Consider the following 17,217-nt stretch of genomic DNA (forward strand, 5'->3'; position numbering starts at 1 on the left):
CGCTCTGTGGCGCGCGCGAACGTTGGGAAAGTGTCTCGCGCTCCCTCAACAAGTGAGGCAAGTTATAGAGCTTTTAGCAAAAAAAGCTATGTGAAATATTCTAACAGTGGTAAAAGTTTTAGGGAATATTTATCACACATAAATTATTGTCTTTTTATAATTAAAGTGAAGTTTTGTTGTGTCTAAGTTAATATTTAATTTATTCCGTGATAAATAAATACTTCGATGCCGGCTAACTGCTAGAGCTAAGTTTCAGTAGTAAGTTTTAAAGGATTATTGTTAAAATTTTGAACTTTTAATCCATGTTTCGGGCTTTTCATTTAACATTTATTATTATTTCATCGCAATCAAATATGATACTTTTCGCAATATTAATGCAAATGAATTAATAAGCTATTTATTTTAAACAATTTAAAATAAAGCGTAACATTTAAATAAATTTTATTTACATTTACATGAAATGTACATAAAATTAAATTTATGTAAAACTATTTTTAATTTGACATAAGTGCAAGATTTATTCTTTATGAAATAACATAGATTTCTAAAATCAAAATACTAATTTACCGTACATATAATTAATAAATACGCAGAAATTAAGAAAGGCAAGGTGTATTTCTCGACTACTTTCATTTCTCTCTAGTCTGAAAGAGATATTTTCTATAGATAACACCGCTAATGTCTAAATTGGCACAAGAAATCCTTTTCGTTACTATTTAAATTTAGAATACAATATGGTATATAAAAACATTTTTGAAGAAAACATTTTCAATCGTAAAAGGATAATTTATTAGACCAATAATTCAAAAACTTACGAAACGTTTCGACTTTTGGGATAAAAATCTTTTATATTTTCTGTTAGAATCCGTAAACGATTTAAACGACTGTGAGGAAATATTTCTAAGGACTTTGCCCACAATTTAGTCGTTGCGAAAAATAACTACTGCCTACATGTTATGAATAAAACAGTTGTATATAGAAATACGTGAAAGAAATGGGTACGGAAAAAAATATTTTCTGCAACGTTTTTACAAATATTTAATAAATGATTAACGTATAGTACTTTAGTATTTATTTGCAGCTAATTAAGTAATCTTTTATACTACTACTTTAGAAAATAAATCCGCATGAATCACAGAGTCTACTTAGACTATATTAATAGAAATAACTAAAACATAGACATAAACTAAATATAATGTTCGGTCGACTCTAAATTTAAAAAATTGGGTGATAATTTCATTCATTTATTTCTTTCATAAAAAATGTTTACTATTTTTTAATGTAAATTTTTTTTAATAGCTAAAATCACATATTAGGTTTGTTATCTCATAAAATTTACTAAACATTGGGAAAAATTTTTGAAAATCAAAAAACGTTCAGATTTATTACAACGCAGTAAGTTACGGGCTTTTGACTCCGAGTGAAGCGGAGGAAATAAATCAAATTAACTGTAATAAATTCCGTTCCATTCATAAGCTTCATCAAAGCGATTTGTCAACATAATGGCCGTGAGGTTTTTTATAAAACAGAAGTTATACAAAATAAACTATTAAGCAATTCTTTATCAGAAGTCACAACCGGACATTTTAACATACAATATTTTTTTAAATAATGTAAGTAGTAAGGTTATCAGAGCTTGCTTACTTACAGCGTCAAAAATAAAATAAATGCTTACATAATTGTACTTGATCTTAAAGTAATTTTACGTTAAATTCAACTAAACCAAATATTTTTACTGAATAAAATGTTTCACCTGATAATACATCGCTTTAGAATAATTCGATTGTATGAACTTAGATGTACTATCTATTTATGTGCACTATGTATATATATTATATTCGATTATTTAAATGACGTCATACCATAAGATTCATTGATATTCATATCTCATTGATAAATTGTTGCTAAAGAAATTGTCCAAAATAGTAAGACAATTTGGTCGATAATAAAGCGATCGCAAAACTATTTTCGTTTCGAAATAAATGTAAAGGTCGTTTCTTAACTAACGAGAACTTCGAACTTCTTGAAACGCCGCAAAAGTAATTCGTTGTGTTTTTAAAATATCAAGCATTAACTGGGTCGTGAATCAAGATGGCGGAGGTGATAAATTTCTAATACTTTTATTATTTATCTCGTTGAGTCCATACCCACCTCGTACCTTCCCTTCCGAGGTTTCGCTTGGTACGTGAAGCTATTACTGCGTAGGACGTGAAATACGACATAAACGAACGAGTTACGACGCTCTCTTCTATTGCCCATATAATGCGCTTACTGTCACGTTAAATTGAAATTGCCAAGTATATCACCACCACCATGATTGCCTTCGACGAACTCAATCAATACGGTGTACATTGACTTTTGTTAGTTAAGAATAATTGCGCTGACAAAGTCCGCAGCATCCTACTTTATTAAAAATTTGTAAATACTTGCTCTTAATATCATCATTTTGTTACAACGGGACTGACAAGAACATTAGAACCAAAGTCCCTATAAAAATAAAAATAAATTACAGATACTAAAGTAAAATAAATTTAGAAATTGATGGTGTTAATTTATAATCATTTCTCCATTAATTTGTATATACCATAGATGTCATTAATTTTCATTTTAAATACAGTGTTATGTTATGTGCTCTTGAATATTTAAATGTTCAATTTGAAAACATTCAGATGTTTTGAACATCAATGAACGAGTTTATTGACGATGTGTTCAATTTAATTAATTAATTAATAAGTGTTATGTGTAAGTTAGGAATGGTTTGCAGTGATAGTTGATATTGGTTGTGATCAAAGAACAAGATGGCGACGCGGGGGACCAAACGCTTATTGTCGATTTTCTTCAGCATTCTTCTGCTGGGACGAGCTATTGCTGGTGAGTAGAGTTCGAATATTTTTTAAATTAATGTTTTAATTTTTTTATCGACGTTCATGGACATCCACCACACCCAAAAAAAAAGTTAGATGCTTTTAAAATAGTTTGAAAATTTTAAAACAAAAAAACACTATTTTAAATCATCTGTTTGTAATAGTATTGTGGGAATACAATTTGAATGTACTTTAGAAATATAAAATATAGCTTCTTTTTGCTTCGCGGTTATTTAAAAGTCGAATATTTTATTTAAACGAAACTACAAAGTTTCGGTCTGTAGTTTTGTTGAAATGTAAATACTCAACTTTAAACTCTACATCTCTGTAATAATTGATGCAATTGCACAAAAGCTCAAATGCACGAAGAATTTTTTGCTACGTAAAGTTCTTTCGTTCCAGACTCCCAAGCGGGTGTATAAGAACCTTATGAAAATAGTAAAAGCTGCGGATTGTTTTATAAATACCGAGTACAATTTTCTGGGAAAAACTATTAAAGAAACATAATGCATTGGGAAAACATAAAATATATGTTTTGTAGAGTCTATTTGGCAGTGGAAGCTCACGTTTAGTTAATGCATCTTACTAATATTATGCAATGCAATACACATTTTTACGTGAATGGATAGATATTTGTTTGAAAATATCTTCAGAACAACTAAACGAGTCCGGCTGAAATATAGCCGTGACGTAGAACATAGTCTGGAAGAATACATGGTCTACTAATTACGTTTTTTTAATACCGCGCAGACGGAGTCGCGGGCCCCAGCTAGTTTAAAAAATAAATAATTTTCACTTATCTTTATAGTATTTTCAAACTTATTGCTCATTGATGGTCATTTCGGTATCTTAACAATTTTATGTCATCGCTACATCAAACATCGCGATAACAACTTAGGACATAGCTTTAACTTTAGTCGAACCAATTAATTCTATGTTCTGTCACCTGCAAACAGTTATATGGCCACATGATGCTATTTATCGTACGGCTCGTGAAATAAGAACATAAACGTAAAAGTAACGATCTCCCTCGTTCACATTCACAATATAATGCGTCATCACATCAAGTGATTGCGTTTTACTTTCTGATTGAAATAGAAGACAATCAAATGAATGTTACGAAGAAATTTATTGGTATTCCTGTGATGAAACAATTCAAGTATGCTCATACAAATCTTAACCACATTGCGATCAAAAATGGTAGAGCTTACTTAATTATACTTTTCACATTTATTCATTTATGTAACCGTTGATTTCTAATCAAAATCTCTGAATAAAACATATCGTAATCCCTGTCATTATATTTGAGAAAGCAGAGATAACAATATATTTTAAACGAAGAATTTGGTCTAAGAAACCCAGCGTATAACTAGATTAGACAAAGCTTATATATTCGATATTAGTTGATTCCTGGATCTAACAAAATGACGATCATAAAATGATTACTGTATAATTTTAGTATTGTATTTTGGTACAGTGATAAAATTATTGCTGTTTGTTAATAATTTTTCTTGCTGAACAAAATAAAGGACGACATTTATCGCGCAATAAATTACCGCAGACTTTTTGCCGGTAACAAAAAAATTAGTGATGTTTTTTTTTAAAATAAATACAGAGAAGGGAAAGGAATCAAATTGGGTCTTTGGCCATACATATCAACAACGCAAAAATAGTTCCATTTCACGCCTGTCTTCAATACTAAGGTATTAATATAAAATGTATCTGCGGGCTCCTGTACTACTATTATACTATAGGAGCTATCGTAATATATTTATCTAGAACATTAACCGTAGTTTGAAGTAAGGCAAAGTTGTCGTATTGCATGCACGCTAATGTCATTTTGATTAGACAGGAATAAGGAATATTAATACGAGTCTAATATGCCCGTTCCTTACACCTTCAGAAACGAAATTAATTTTAATACTATATTACAGCTTTCTTTAGTTTTAAATAGGTTGTTTGTCTACTTTATTTATCTTTGAAATTGTCCTCCGCAGTCATCTTTGTAAATATCGTTAAATTTTCAAACATTACTTGCAACGACCGTAAAATCTTTACTGTGTTTCTAAGTTAAGAAAGGCATGAGCAAACATTCAGCATCCCTTAAGGACACTTGTGACGAGAAACGTCTCTGTCGACTCGTTTTTGCTTCCCTGCAAGTCACACGTAATTCTTACGTATAATTTTTCTTAACTTCTAATGTTCGTTATTTTCTTGAATATTGTATATGTCATATTTGTTAAAGTTCTTTATACACTTTTATTAATTACCGTACGTTAATAGAAACGATACCGTATTCGATCAATTAATAGCACGTGGTTTATTGAAGTTAAACTTGGGGTTATTTAAAATCATTAGTGTATGAACTCGGCTTAAGTTACAAGTTATAGTTGCTTAACATTATGAAACATGCTTTAATTTGGATGATTTCATTCCTCTGATGATAGTACGTATACAAAATATCTGTCGGTACAGAATGTTTTGCATTTTATTTCTCTTCTTTGATATCCCATATTTTAAAATAGGTTTATATTAAAAGACAATAGGCGACGTAGGCGTTACCTCCACCATTTTTTTACATTTCATCGCTTTAAAATGGACATATTCCACTCTTGTTCTATGAAATATCAATGCTTTATACAAATGCAGCAGGTTTTGTAATCCTTTATTCATACAATACATGTGAATACGTACATATGTAATCTATGTATGTGTTTAGATTTTTTTTTATTTTGTGTCTTTTCATTTTCCAATGTTGTCAAGCATATTCATCATATAACTTAACCGTAACTTTAAAAGGCCAAGGTCAAGTTTTTGCTAGACTATATGTAGTTCATCCAAAGACGCCGCAATCAATCTTGTCATGTGAACGATCGTGTGGTATTTTCCCAAAGGTGAAAGTTATATAACAATATTCAATTATTATAGGCCAATTAAATTTACTATGTAAGCAATTATAACCTTCATATATTTTAAATACTCTAAATACTAAAACTAAAAATATAATTAAAAAAAAAACTTAATAAGTAACCTATGTCTTCTCAAACTGTATTCTAAATATGTGCCTAAATCCATTCATCTAAACTTTCGCATTTATAATATTAGCAAGATTCTTTTAATACTTAATATCCATCTTGCTTTTTTATACCTTTTATTGACTTATTTAAATATTTAGATATTTAACTCGACAGATAACGAAAATTTATTTCAACAAAATCCATGAACAGCATGGCAAATGTTGTTTATGATTTTGTTGTATAAAATTATCAAAGCAAATACGTAGTTTCGGACAAGTATTATATTTTACTACAACTTCCGCATACTCTACTGGCGTGTAAGGTAATAAAATAACAAAATTATAAGCAGACGCGAACGTGGGAAGCTTATGAGATTGTCAGAAGTAAACACAAGCTACGACATCTAGAGATATTTTTTTGCAAACTTTATTCGTAGCACACGACAACCGGGTATAGTGATTGAGCTATACAACAAAGACTTGCTTTCATATAGTACGTTTTAAATAAGAATGTGAAAAACTAAGTCCATAGAGTGTCGTCATAATTCTTGAAAAAAAAATGGTTAGGTTTAGTAAAGGAGATATTCTTAAATCCTCTTTTAAAGTACTTCATTTCTTTGCTAAAAATGTACAAGAATATTTCAAATCTTCATTAAGGAATTAAAAAAGAAGAGTTGTAGCGAAGAAGACAAAATTTGTCAAATTTGTCTCTTTTTTTATTTTTCAATTTACACTTGGTATTTTGCATACTACGTTAAAATCAAAAAGGCAATGGATATTTACTATATTAAGGGATTACTTCGTCAACAAAACGTTTCTATGTTCAGTTGTATAGGGAAACACATTTATTGCCGTAATAAATCAAAACAGACTTCTGAAAATAATAAAAAAAACTAATTTTGGCTGAGGTCCTTTTATATTTCACCGAAATCCGTAAAAAGCTCGCATTCAAAGAGCGGACAGGAAAACGTTTTAGCGCATTACGAATGAAAGAGTTAACCAAAATTTGCAAGAAAACATCTTTTAGAATTCTTCTATTTATATAAATACCAAATAAATAGATGCAAAAAGCTTTGCAAAGCTTTTTTCAAAAAATATAAATTCGCTATTAAAATATTTATAACATTGTTAAATACATTTTTTTACTTCTGTAATTATAATATTATTAATATAAAAATACTCGTTTCGTTAAACAAGCCATCAAGTCTAATCCAATTTCACAAATAACTGCCGCACATATCCGGCCATAAACGTCTCAAATCATATTTCGTGCTATTATTTGTTTGTAAAATGGAGGAGAAATTTTATGTTACTTACTTCGTTGATTTTGTTAACATGCAGAGTAAAAGTTGTCTAAAACTGCGTAATAGACATTTACGATAATATTTCGTATATTTAAGTATGAAATTTGTCTAATTTTCTCGACAACAATTTTCTTTTTGGTGCACTTTAATTAATGATCTTCTAGTAGTTAAGTAAAGGTTTTTCTTTAGTATACTGACACCGAAGTTTCATTGATATAATGAGAGATTCGCGCCCACGACGTACTTCGCGTAGGCGTGGGCGAGCTGAACAAACTGTAAGTGGGCGCGCCGCCGTAAATATATTTTTAGAAAGAAATTTGCAAAAAAAAGACTGATCACTTCAGTATTATAGAACTAGATAAAGTCTTTTATAAGTGACAATAATCCCTATTTAACTTAGCTGCATAATTTACGTAGTAATCGTCGATTGTCGTAGTAAAATCACGAAATATATCTCTATGGTAATAAGAAAGTTCTGGACAATTTGAAACAATCAATAATTAACGGTGGCTTTAACTTGGTCACGTGTTTAAGAATTATCATGACGTTTTACTTTGCAAATTTCACAGAATATCATTCTAAGGATTAGTAGTTAATTTAATATTTTTACGTTAAATCTATTAGGTATCTATAAAATCTATTTCAAAGTCTATTCTTCATCAGTTGTTTATAAATATTAATATTGAATTAAAGATATATTTTTGTCTTTGCAACCATTGTTTTAATGTTTACTTTCCAACTATATAGTGTGGTTGGAAAGAGGAAGGAACATTCAACATCCCTTAAGGACACTCTTGTCGAGAAACGTTCTGTAGGGTTGTTTCTACAACGCTGCGAGCCATTTTTTAACTTTGATGTTTGTTTTGGTTTTCTCAATTTTTCTTAGATCCCCTTTTACACGGTGAACTACTTACAGTATATAATAAGTACACACTCTTTAGACATGAAATAAATAGCTGTTTCGATGATTGCCGTTTTTTTTCAACAAGAACAAAAGGGATGTCGATCTTTTTTTCTACAAATCTCATGGCAGAGGAAACTTCCGAGTATATTTAGAATGTCAAATAAAGAAAAAATGTAAAGGTAAACTAAAGGTAACACCGATTTCTTAGAATTTCTCTTCAGAACTTTGTGATGCTTAATCTGTCTTATTTGTTCAATGAATCGACTAAAATAATAGCTTCTCTTGAAATATATCTTTCAGTTCAATAGACAAAGAAACGTTTGTAGTACTTCTTGAAATTTACAACAGTATTTTTAAAGAAAATGTTAAAAATATTACCTAACATAAATATTTCACTTTGAAAATTGATTCTACAAACTTTGATCTAATATTTAAAGTAATAAATAAAGTCTTTAATCATAATTTATCATCATCATCAGCTCACTATACGTCCTCACCGAGGGGCTCGGAGCCTACCCTAAGTTAAGGGTGATTAGGCCATAGTCAACCACGCTGGCCAAGTGCGAGTTGGTTGACTTCACACATATCTTTGAATTTCTTCTCAGATATGTGCAGGTTGTATCACGATGTTTTCCTTCACCGTAAGAACGTCGCATAAATGTACATATGTAAATCGAAAATCGAAAAACACATTGGTACATGGCGGGATTCGAACCCAGGACCTGCAGATTGCAAGTCAAGTGCTTGACCACTGAGCCACCGGCACCGGCTCCTATTATAGCAAACATAAAATTTATATTCTATTATGTAGTTAAAGTTTTAAAGATACGTAGTAAACAAACACTGGGCGTCCCTTAAGTACGCTTCTCACAAAAAATTGCTTTTTCGAAACATCAGCACTTCAGGTCATCTGATATACAATTTGTGTCAACTTTTATAGTAATTGTCTTTCTGATACTTAACGTTATTACAATTGTTATGTCTTTGTCATCTAAAAATAACTGGTAATATTGCTCTAACAGCATTATCGAGGTCATTATTCGTATGTGAAGAAGGTATCTTTTTGTAATGAGTATCCGGTAATGTGTACAACAGAAGACCACAAGTTTTAGATAATATTACAAATGTTTTATGGTTGGATGGATGTATGTTTGTTAGAAGATATCACCGGAACGACAGAATAGATCTCGCTGAAATTTGGCAGATATGAAAATAGTCAATAAGAACACATAATTAAGTTTTTTTATCTAAGACGGAGTCGTGGGCAACAGCTTGTTCATCATAAAAATACATCTGCCAAAAACACGACGATTATACCTTCCTCAACTAACATAAAATCAAGTCTAATACCGAATTGATTATAATGATAAAGGAAAAGTTGTTTGACTTCGAGATTTAAACACCATAATTTCCCTCACCATTTTTTAACGTTAATAATAGTATTCGAACTATTTTAGTGTGCGTTTATACATATTATATTGATTGGTCGTGCACTAAACTAATCTATTTTTGATTAGAAAAATGTACCTTTGTGCGTAGCGTATTCTTATAGGCGGGGCAAACTGTAGAAGGGTACTAAATTATTTAACAATAACACTTTCAATACAATGTTTTCAGTAACAAAAATAAAAATAGAGCAAGGTCTACTAAGAACTACATTTGAGTTACGTTAGTTTTTATGTTATTTATAAAATTAGCAAATGAATCTACGTTGTTGATAGTTTATTCAAGAGTTGATTTAAGCACGTTTTAGACGTGAATAAATAATAGCGTGTAAACCCGTTTGTCTGTGAGTTATCATTGTAATATTTTACATGTAAAATCCGCAAATTTGCAGCGAGCCCACGTAGCAAATTAGTTTCGGAGACCACTTCAGAGAGTGCTACGACGTGCTACAACATTTTCATTTTTACAACGTTCGTTACAAATAAACTATCTTATATTAAAATAATTTTACTTAACGTATATTACACTTCGGCCTACATATGTTAAGTTGTTGGAAATCGGATTTGTCATCATTATAAACCAGCAAAATTATGTTGTGAGAAAGCGTAGGCGAAGTACAACATATCCTTCTCCTACGCTTTGTAACTTTACATCCATGTCTTATTTTAAATGGGAGGTTTATTTTGATCACCCATATATTTGCTTTTGGCAAACCGTCTAAATGTTAAGAAAATCAAGAAGCCGAACATAAACGATCCCAAAGGGACACTTAAGATGAGAAACATTGTATTGTATCGACGTCGCGACGAAGCAAGTCGTTTACACGATACTTGTACTTTGTCTGATAATTTATCTGATCCCTGAGTCCGTACCCATTCTTAACTGCGTGTTTCAACTGACATGATACTTATACCTTACTTATATTATAAATGCGAATGTTTGGATGGATGGATATTTGTTGGAATGTATCTCGAGAAGGAATGTATGGATCTCGCTGAAATTTGGCATATATGGAGGATATATTAACATAAAATTTCGTCGCTGTTTTTTCAAAGAGAATATGGTTAGTACCTGCAACATATTAAGCTATTTCTTTTAGTAATTACCAAATAACTGTGTAGATATATTAGTTTGTATCTCATTTAAAATATACTAGGGATCGTTTGAATCTGACGAGTTTATGTATCACAATTATTGTTCATAAGGCATCATGAAATTTGAGCTCCTTGTAATTTTCCTTAATTACAAATTCCTTATAATGTTATTATTTTTGTTAACATGAAAAATATACGCGGAATATTTTCAACGTAACTTTGACGTGTATCTTCAAAGGTAAAGCAATTTAATACATATCGCAAAACAATGCCTTTAACATGTTCCTCATGAGTGTTATTATTTCTCGTTTACGATACATTTATCTTCTGTAATACGGAAGTGTCGATTACAAATTAATTGGAATGCGGAAGAGTATTCATACCATAAAATTATACTACTATATTTCTGCTTATATATTTGCTGTCTCTGTTTTTGCGAAATAGAAAGAGAAGGATGGAAATTTGTTTTATATTAAATAAGTGTTTTCAACATCGGTACCGATTAATATGATAAAAAATTAGTGGTTAACTATACGTCTTCGCCGATTGGTTCTAGCCTGCGTTATGTTTTTTTTATTATCAAAATTTAAAAAAATGTAACTTTTAATGCCATTTCTCAAAAACTTGTTTGCAATAACTTCTCAAACTTTAAGTTTGCTTACGACGCGAAACCTTTGCCGAGAAGAAATAGTTTTCCTGTATTAAGTTTTAATAGCTACAGCATAAATATCCCTGTGTGTTGATCGTATTTTAAAACTTGATCATATTTTATTGCCATTTTCTTTACAGTTAAAGTGTGTTTAGTTTTTAATCAATTAAAGAATTTTTAATCTTTAAATACATTTACTGAAAATATTAATGTTAATAATAATATATAACTGATTTTTTAGAAAAAAAAACTATTTTTTTGGTCACAATTTTCAAAATTTACAGCACCGCTTGACTCTTATGGCGAATACATGACCTAATTATAGAATTTTATTAATATAACGCACTTTTACACATAAACTTAGGGATGTAATAAAAAACAAAAGCTCCTTCAAACAAAGGGTTATAAAGTTAACAATAAAAGACAGAGACCGCGATATTCCGTTTACATCAAGGCTGACCTACTTATTTGACATTTAAAAAGCGGACAATATATAATTACTACTAAAACATACCATCGACGTACAAAACCTCACATTTAAAATATTTATTCCATAGAAATAAAGCAAGATTTTATTTACATCAAACATGTGAACTGAAAAACAGCCTGTTTTAATTTAATTTCTTAATATTTTTTTCTTTTAGCTTTATTCATCACGATTATATCGCATTTTACCTTTCATTATCAGTCGTATAAATATCAAAGTAATGAAGATATTTACGTCAACTAAAGCGTAGGTAGATAATACGTAGAAATAAATATTTCATAAACAGAATTGTCCCACTCGTCGTCAACTACCACACAAACATTTCTCTCATAAAGTACAATTAATGAATAGACAAATGTTTTGTCGTAACTATGAATTCAACACATATAAACGTACTAGATAATGTAAACGGCAATTCAGACACATCTGTGGTACTTAAATGTCACGAATATAGGTCAAGCTTTATACCGGACTGTGTTTATATTTATCATACTCGGATAACTATTTCACATGTCGTCGATGTCTAGGATAGTGTGATATAGACATTGAATTGACTTTCTTATAACACAGGTTGGCTAACGATCGTCCACCTGAAATCGCTGTAATAGCGACGGCATCCGCAATTGCAGATGCGTTGCTTACCCTTATCGACAGAGAATGTGATGCACAGAAAAAGAATATTTTCCCTTCCCATCCCGTAAAATCTTAAATAACTTCCACTTTCCATCCTTTACTTATAAGAAAAAATATGGGTAAAGAGAATTAAAATTAATCCTCCGCGACATATTCATCAGACAAAACACTGAATTACATATACTTGACGCGTATAATTGACCTTTTTTTGATAAAATGTCACACAACTATTATAATTTGTCTAGCGCTTAGGGTATTTTACTCTATAGTATAAGTCTGTCAAATAATTATTGAAAAACCTTTTGAATTTATTTATAAATGAAGAATAAAATCTGAGTAAGATGTCCTGAGCACCGCATTGCACGTCTAAAGACAAAAGAACTTCCAGTGGATGTACGTGACAATGAAAAATTTGTTGACTTAAAAAGGTCTAGAGAGCCTCGTAACATTTTTTAAAGAATTATATATTGTTTTTTGGAAGGATTGGACATTTTTTGTGAAGTATTTTTATCTCTGAGAGTATCCAAGAGAGTCTGTGTGTAATATAAAAAAAAATATGTATTACGCGCATATAAACTAAAATGTTTTATTTATGTCTCTCTGTAGACAAACGGACGACAGACAGATGGCTGCAAGTCCGCGCTTGTTCTGGGTAAACTCCGAAACGGCTGTGCTGATTGTCGGGAAGGTAGCCGGAAGGATGCATGCGAGCATATTATAGGCTACTTTTTTATTTACATATTCTTTTTTTAATTACTGACGAAATTGCGATCGACCGCTAGTATTTGATAAAGCTGGCAACAAACAACCGATGTGAAACTATAACCTCATTCTTTGTAACGTGTTGTACATTTTCATTTCTGTTCAATTATCTTAATTATCGTGGTAACATTTAACTATGGCAGCTAATCCCCGTGGTACAAGTATTATAACACGTGTGATGTCAGCGTCCTTTGGCGCTATTGTCTACACCTTGATGTCACGCTAGTCTCTACACAATTTCATAAATTAAAACTAAAAAGTTCTAAATAACTAAAAAATTTAATGTTCAATAATGTACACCTAATATCATAAACTTTACATGAAAAGTCTTAAATCTATGATATTAAATAAAATATTGAAAACCAATAAATTACTAAAATATATTATTAAAAGGAGTCACTTTAGGTAAGGTTCCGAAGATACTGGCAGCGTTCCCCCTTTGGATAGCTAAACTAATGCTTTCTCAGAGGTAACTGCCAGCTCGTTTTATCGTTTAACTAAAAATAAATGTTTATAGCAACACATCCATGAAGGCACATATCATATTGCACTCTGTTCCGTTAGTCGTTGCATTTAACGATTACCATGAGCTTCCACAGACAAAACTGTTTTAAAACTTATTCTTATATCTATTTTTTCGAATACAGTGTGAGGGATAGCTATAGCGCCTTGGTTTTTTTATATCATAAGGTGACAAAGGAGCAAGCGGCCACCTGACATCGGTGAAATAGCGAAGCGACCGTTGCCCATAGATATATGCAACTACGTATGCTTGTACAAGAATAACTATAGTTAAAACACAAGAGACGTTTGTACCAGAAGATATTCATAAATATAGCTTCAAAAACATCATTTTCAATTCATAAAAAATACTTGATTGTAATAAAGATCTTAAAATTAAATCGTAATACATAATTAATAAATTATAGTATCCTAAATGTATCTGCAGCAAGTTTTGAAACAGAGTTTTTCCTTCAATTTTTTTCCCGCGAAAACAGAAATCGCAGAGGGTATATTATATGAGACAAGCTCATGCATAATTCCAACAGGCATTGTTTCAATTCCCGAAAAAGAAAAACCAGCGCTGAATGTACACAGTTCTTGATGTTTATATAACATTTCTGAATTTACATTAATTTACGTCTTTTTCTAAGTTACTTTTATACTAGAAAAAATATTGATTTCTTTAGAAACCAAATAATCATATTGTAGTAAATCAAGAAATAGTCGCAAACTACAGCAACGTAACCCAAGGAAATTAATTAAATACATAACATAAGAGAATTCTGAAGCTAAGACTATATACTTATACGAGTTGTAATTCAATGCATTTTCGAATTTTTACTTGAATAAAGCCTACACAATAATTTTCCACAAATAGCGACGCTAATCTAATCGAGGTCGCAATTTGCGCTAAACTTCATAACTTGGCTGAACTTTAACGATCTAACACTATAACATGTGTTTCTTTTACCTTTTTTAAAACATATCCAATCTTTCATATATTTTTTTTACCTAAGAACCTTGATTAAAAGTAAAAGGTTGAAATACTTGTATTTAAACGTATTCTGTATTAATCTGTTTAATTATTAGTATTAATTATATGTTAACATATTTTAACCCTCTGACCGCCGGTGTTAAGAGCGTCGGTAGCTCAGGGGCCAAGCACTTGACATGACAATCTGCAGGTCCTGGGTTCGAATCCCGCCATATACCAATGTGTTTTTCGATTTCCGATAAACATTTGTACATTTATCCGACGTTCTTACGGTGAGGGAAAACACCGTGATGCAACCGGCACATATCTGAGAAGAAATTCAAAGATATGTGTGAATTCAACCAACGCGCACTTAGCCAGTGTGGTTGACTATGGCCTAATCACCCTTAACGTAGGGAAGGCTCCGAGCCCCTCGGTGGGGACGTATAGTGAGCTGATGATGACCGCCGGTGTCAACGGTAGTCAATCTTTTGGAAGTCAACGTGGTTATAAAAGTGTATACGCATAATCATATTTCAATAATCATTATATTTGATTACGTGCGATAAAAGAGTTGACATATGTTGAAAATAAAATTTTAAAATACTGTCAAAAATTTCTGTTGTACAATAATAATGATTAAGATACAATAGGGTTTTGAAGTGGAAATCTAACTTATATGTCACTAATCATGCGTTGACCTGTTATTCATGTTTGTAGTTAAAATTTCTAATGGACATACACTTAGCGACCATTTAACGACGAATACGTCCGTACGAATGGCGTACGAAGTGGTATAACGATAGAATTCCATTTGATAAACGTTTTATTTATCGACCTCGAATCGATCGTACTTTAAATTAATAGTTTACAACAGTTATATTCAAAATAATCTTTACTTTGTGTACACGTGTAATCATGTAGTCTGAAGAATTAGGACAAGGAAGGCCAATCCAAATCAATGAGAAAAAGCATAGATAGATGATGATGATGTACATTCTACGTAATTTTCTACACTAATTTCTTTAAAGAAAAATCTGTTAACTAGGTTCAACCTTGAACCTTTCGTAACCATTATTAATATTCAACAAAACCTACATAAATAACATAAAATCACCAGCATGGAACATCCTAGTATAAGTTTACTATTGCATTTAAATCGATATTTAGTCATATCATAATCCAGCTTGGGAATAGATAGTTAATTTAACTCATGGCAAAGGATAGTTGTGACGGAAAAGCAAATATGGGTCAGGTGTATATGTGAGTATTAATAGTGTTATGAAAACTAACATAAAACCGCTTAGGTACTCTCATTTCAGTATTAAAAACACCCATGAGATACAAATCTTAAAGGTGGTTGAACATTTACACCAATGAATTATATTCACTTAACGGGATTGCAGTACTGACTGAGTATTGGACGTCTCTGAGTGTGGTAGTGATCCTTGGATTATATAGATATTTCGTTAACTATCATTTAAATATTCATCTATTACTGATCAAAGAATTCGAATCGGCGAATTTTCTCCAACCTTATTGTTTCAAAATAACGCGTCTAAATAAAATATATATGGACTCCGAATCCTAAACTTGCTATAACCATTGTACGATATTTCAATAAATCATAATATGTTTGTGGAATTAACGCCGCTAACACAATTCAGGTTGTACGGGCGACAGACGCCGCCGACAAAAGCCAGTCGATAAATTTCTATAAATGCAAACTCGCGTCAAGGTCTTAATTTGCGTGTTGTTTGTGATACCACTAAACTTTAGTATGTCACAATAGCGGTTGCCCGCAAATTCGTAAGCATGGAATTAAAAAAAAAATAGCCAAGTTACTCCCACAAATATAAGCATACAGTAATCCCGTTAATTTGGTCCTGTCCTTTAAGATTACCCGGAACGGATTTTCAGACAGACGCACAATTGATAAAAAGGCAATTCTCAAATTAAAAAAAAAAACATGTAAATAAATTTCTATTTAAAATATAATCATTTATAAGTATGATATGTATTTATGTTTATAAAATAATTAGTACCATGTTCCGTGACAATAAAGATTTAATTACATAAGTTTACTATCTCGTGCTTGAATATTGTAAAACTCATTAAGTTCCATTTAAACCATTATCATCGTATGTTCATAAACAAGCTGGCTTTAGTCGCCGCCGTCTAGCTTTAGTCTAATCAAAAACACATTAGCATGTCGCACGGTAAAATAATTTTACTGCTCATTATTATTATTATTATTATTATTAGTAACATCGACTTAAATATATTTCTTATGTACTGTTATATAGTTATATAAATATAACTGACTACAACTTCTTTACTACTGTTTGGTTTCTTGACATAATGTTACTTATAAATGCGTATGTTTGTATGTCTAGATGGATGTTTGTTACACGGTATCTCCAGAACGACTGCAACATCGCCGAATTTTGGCATATATGTAGAACATAGTCCGGAAGAATACATAGGCTACTCGTTAAGTATATTTTTAATTCCGTGCGGACGGAGTCGTTGGCGACAGCTACTTTAAGAATGTAATAATGATATTAAATTAGGGTAATTT

The 17,217-nt window shown here is 31.1% G+C and overlaps 1 protein-coding gene across 1 annotated transcript in view; it reads left to right on the top strand.

Moving 5' to 3' along the window:
• Positions 1 to 2,728: 2,728 nt before the first annotated feature.
• Positions 2,729 to 17,217, top strand: part of LOC106126368 (uncharacterized) — a 59,756-nt gene continuing 45,267 nt past the window's right edge. The window contains exon 1 of the mRNA XM_013323995.1: positions 2,729 to 2,871. Within this exon, the coding sequence (XP_013179449.1) occupies positions 2,799 to 2,871 (73 nt within the window). The 5' untranslated portion in view covers positions 2,729 to 2,798. The remainder of the gene's footprint in view (positions 2,872 to 17,217) is intronic.

The sequence above is a fragment of the Papilio xuthus genome, unplaced genomic scaffold (genome assembly GCF_000836235.2).
Source record: "Papilio xuthus unplaced genomic scaffold, Pxut_1.1 DF828952.1, whole genome shotgun sequence".
In the NCBI taxonomy this organism is placed as follows: domain Eukaryota; kingdom Metazoa; phylum Arthropoda; class Insecta; order Lepidoptera; family Papilionidae; genus Papilio; species Papilio xuthus.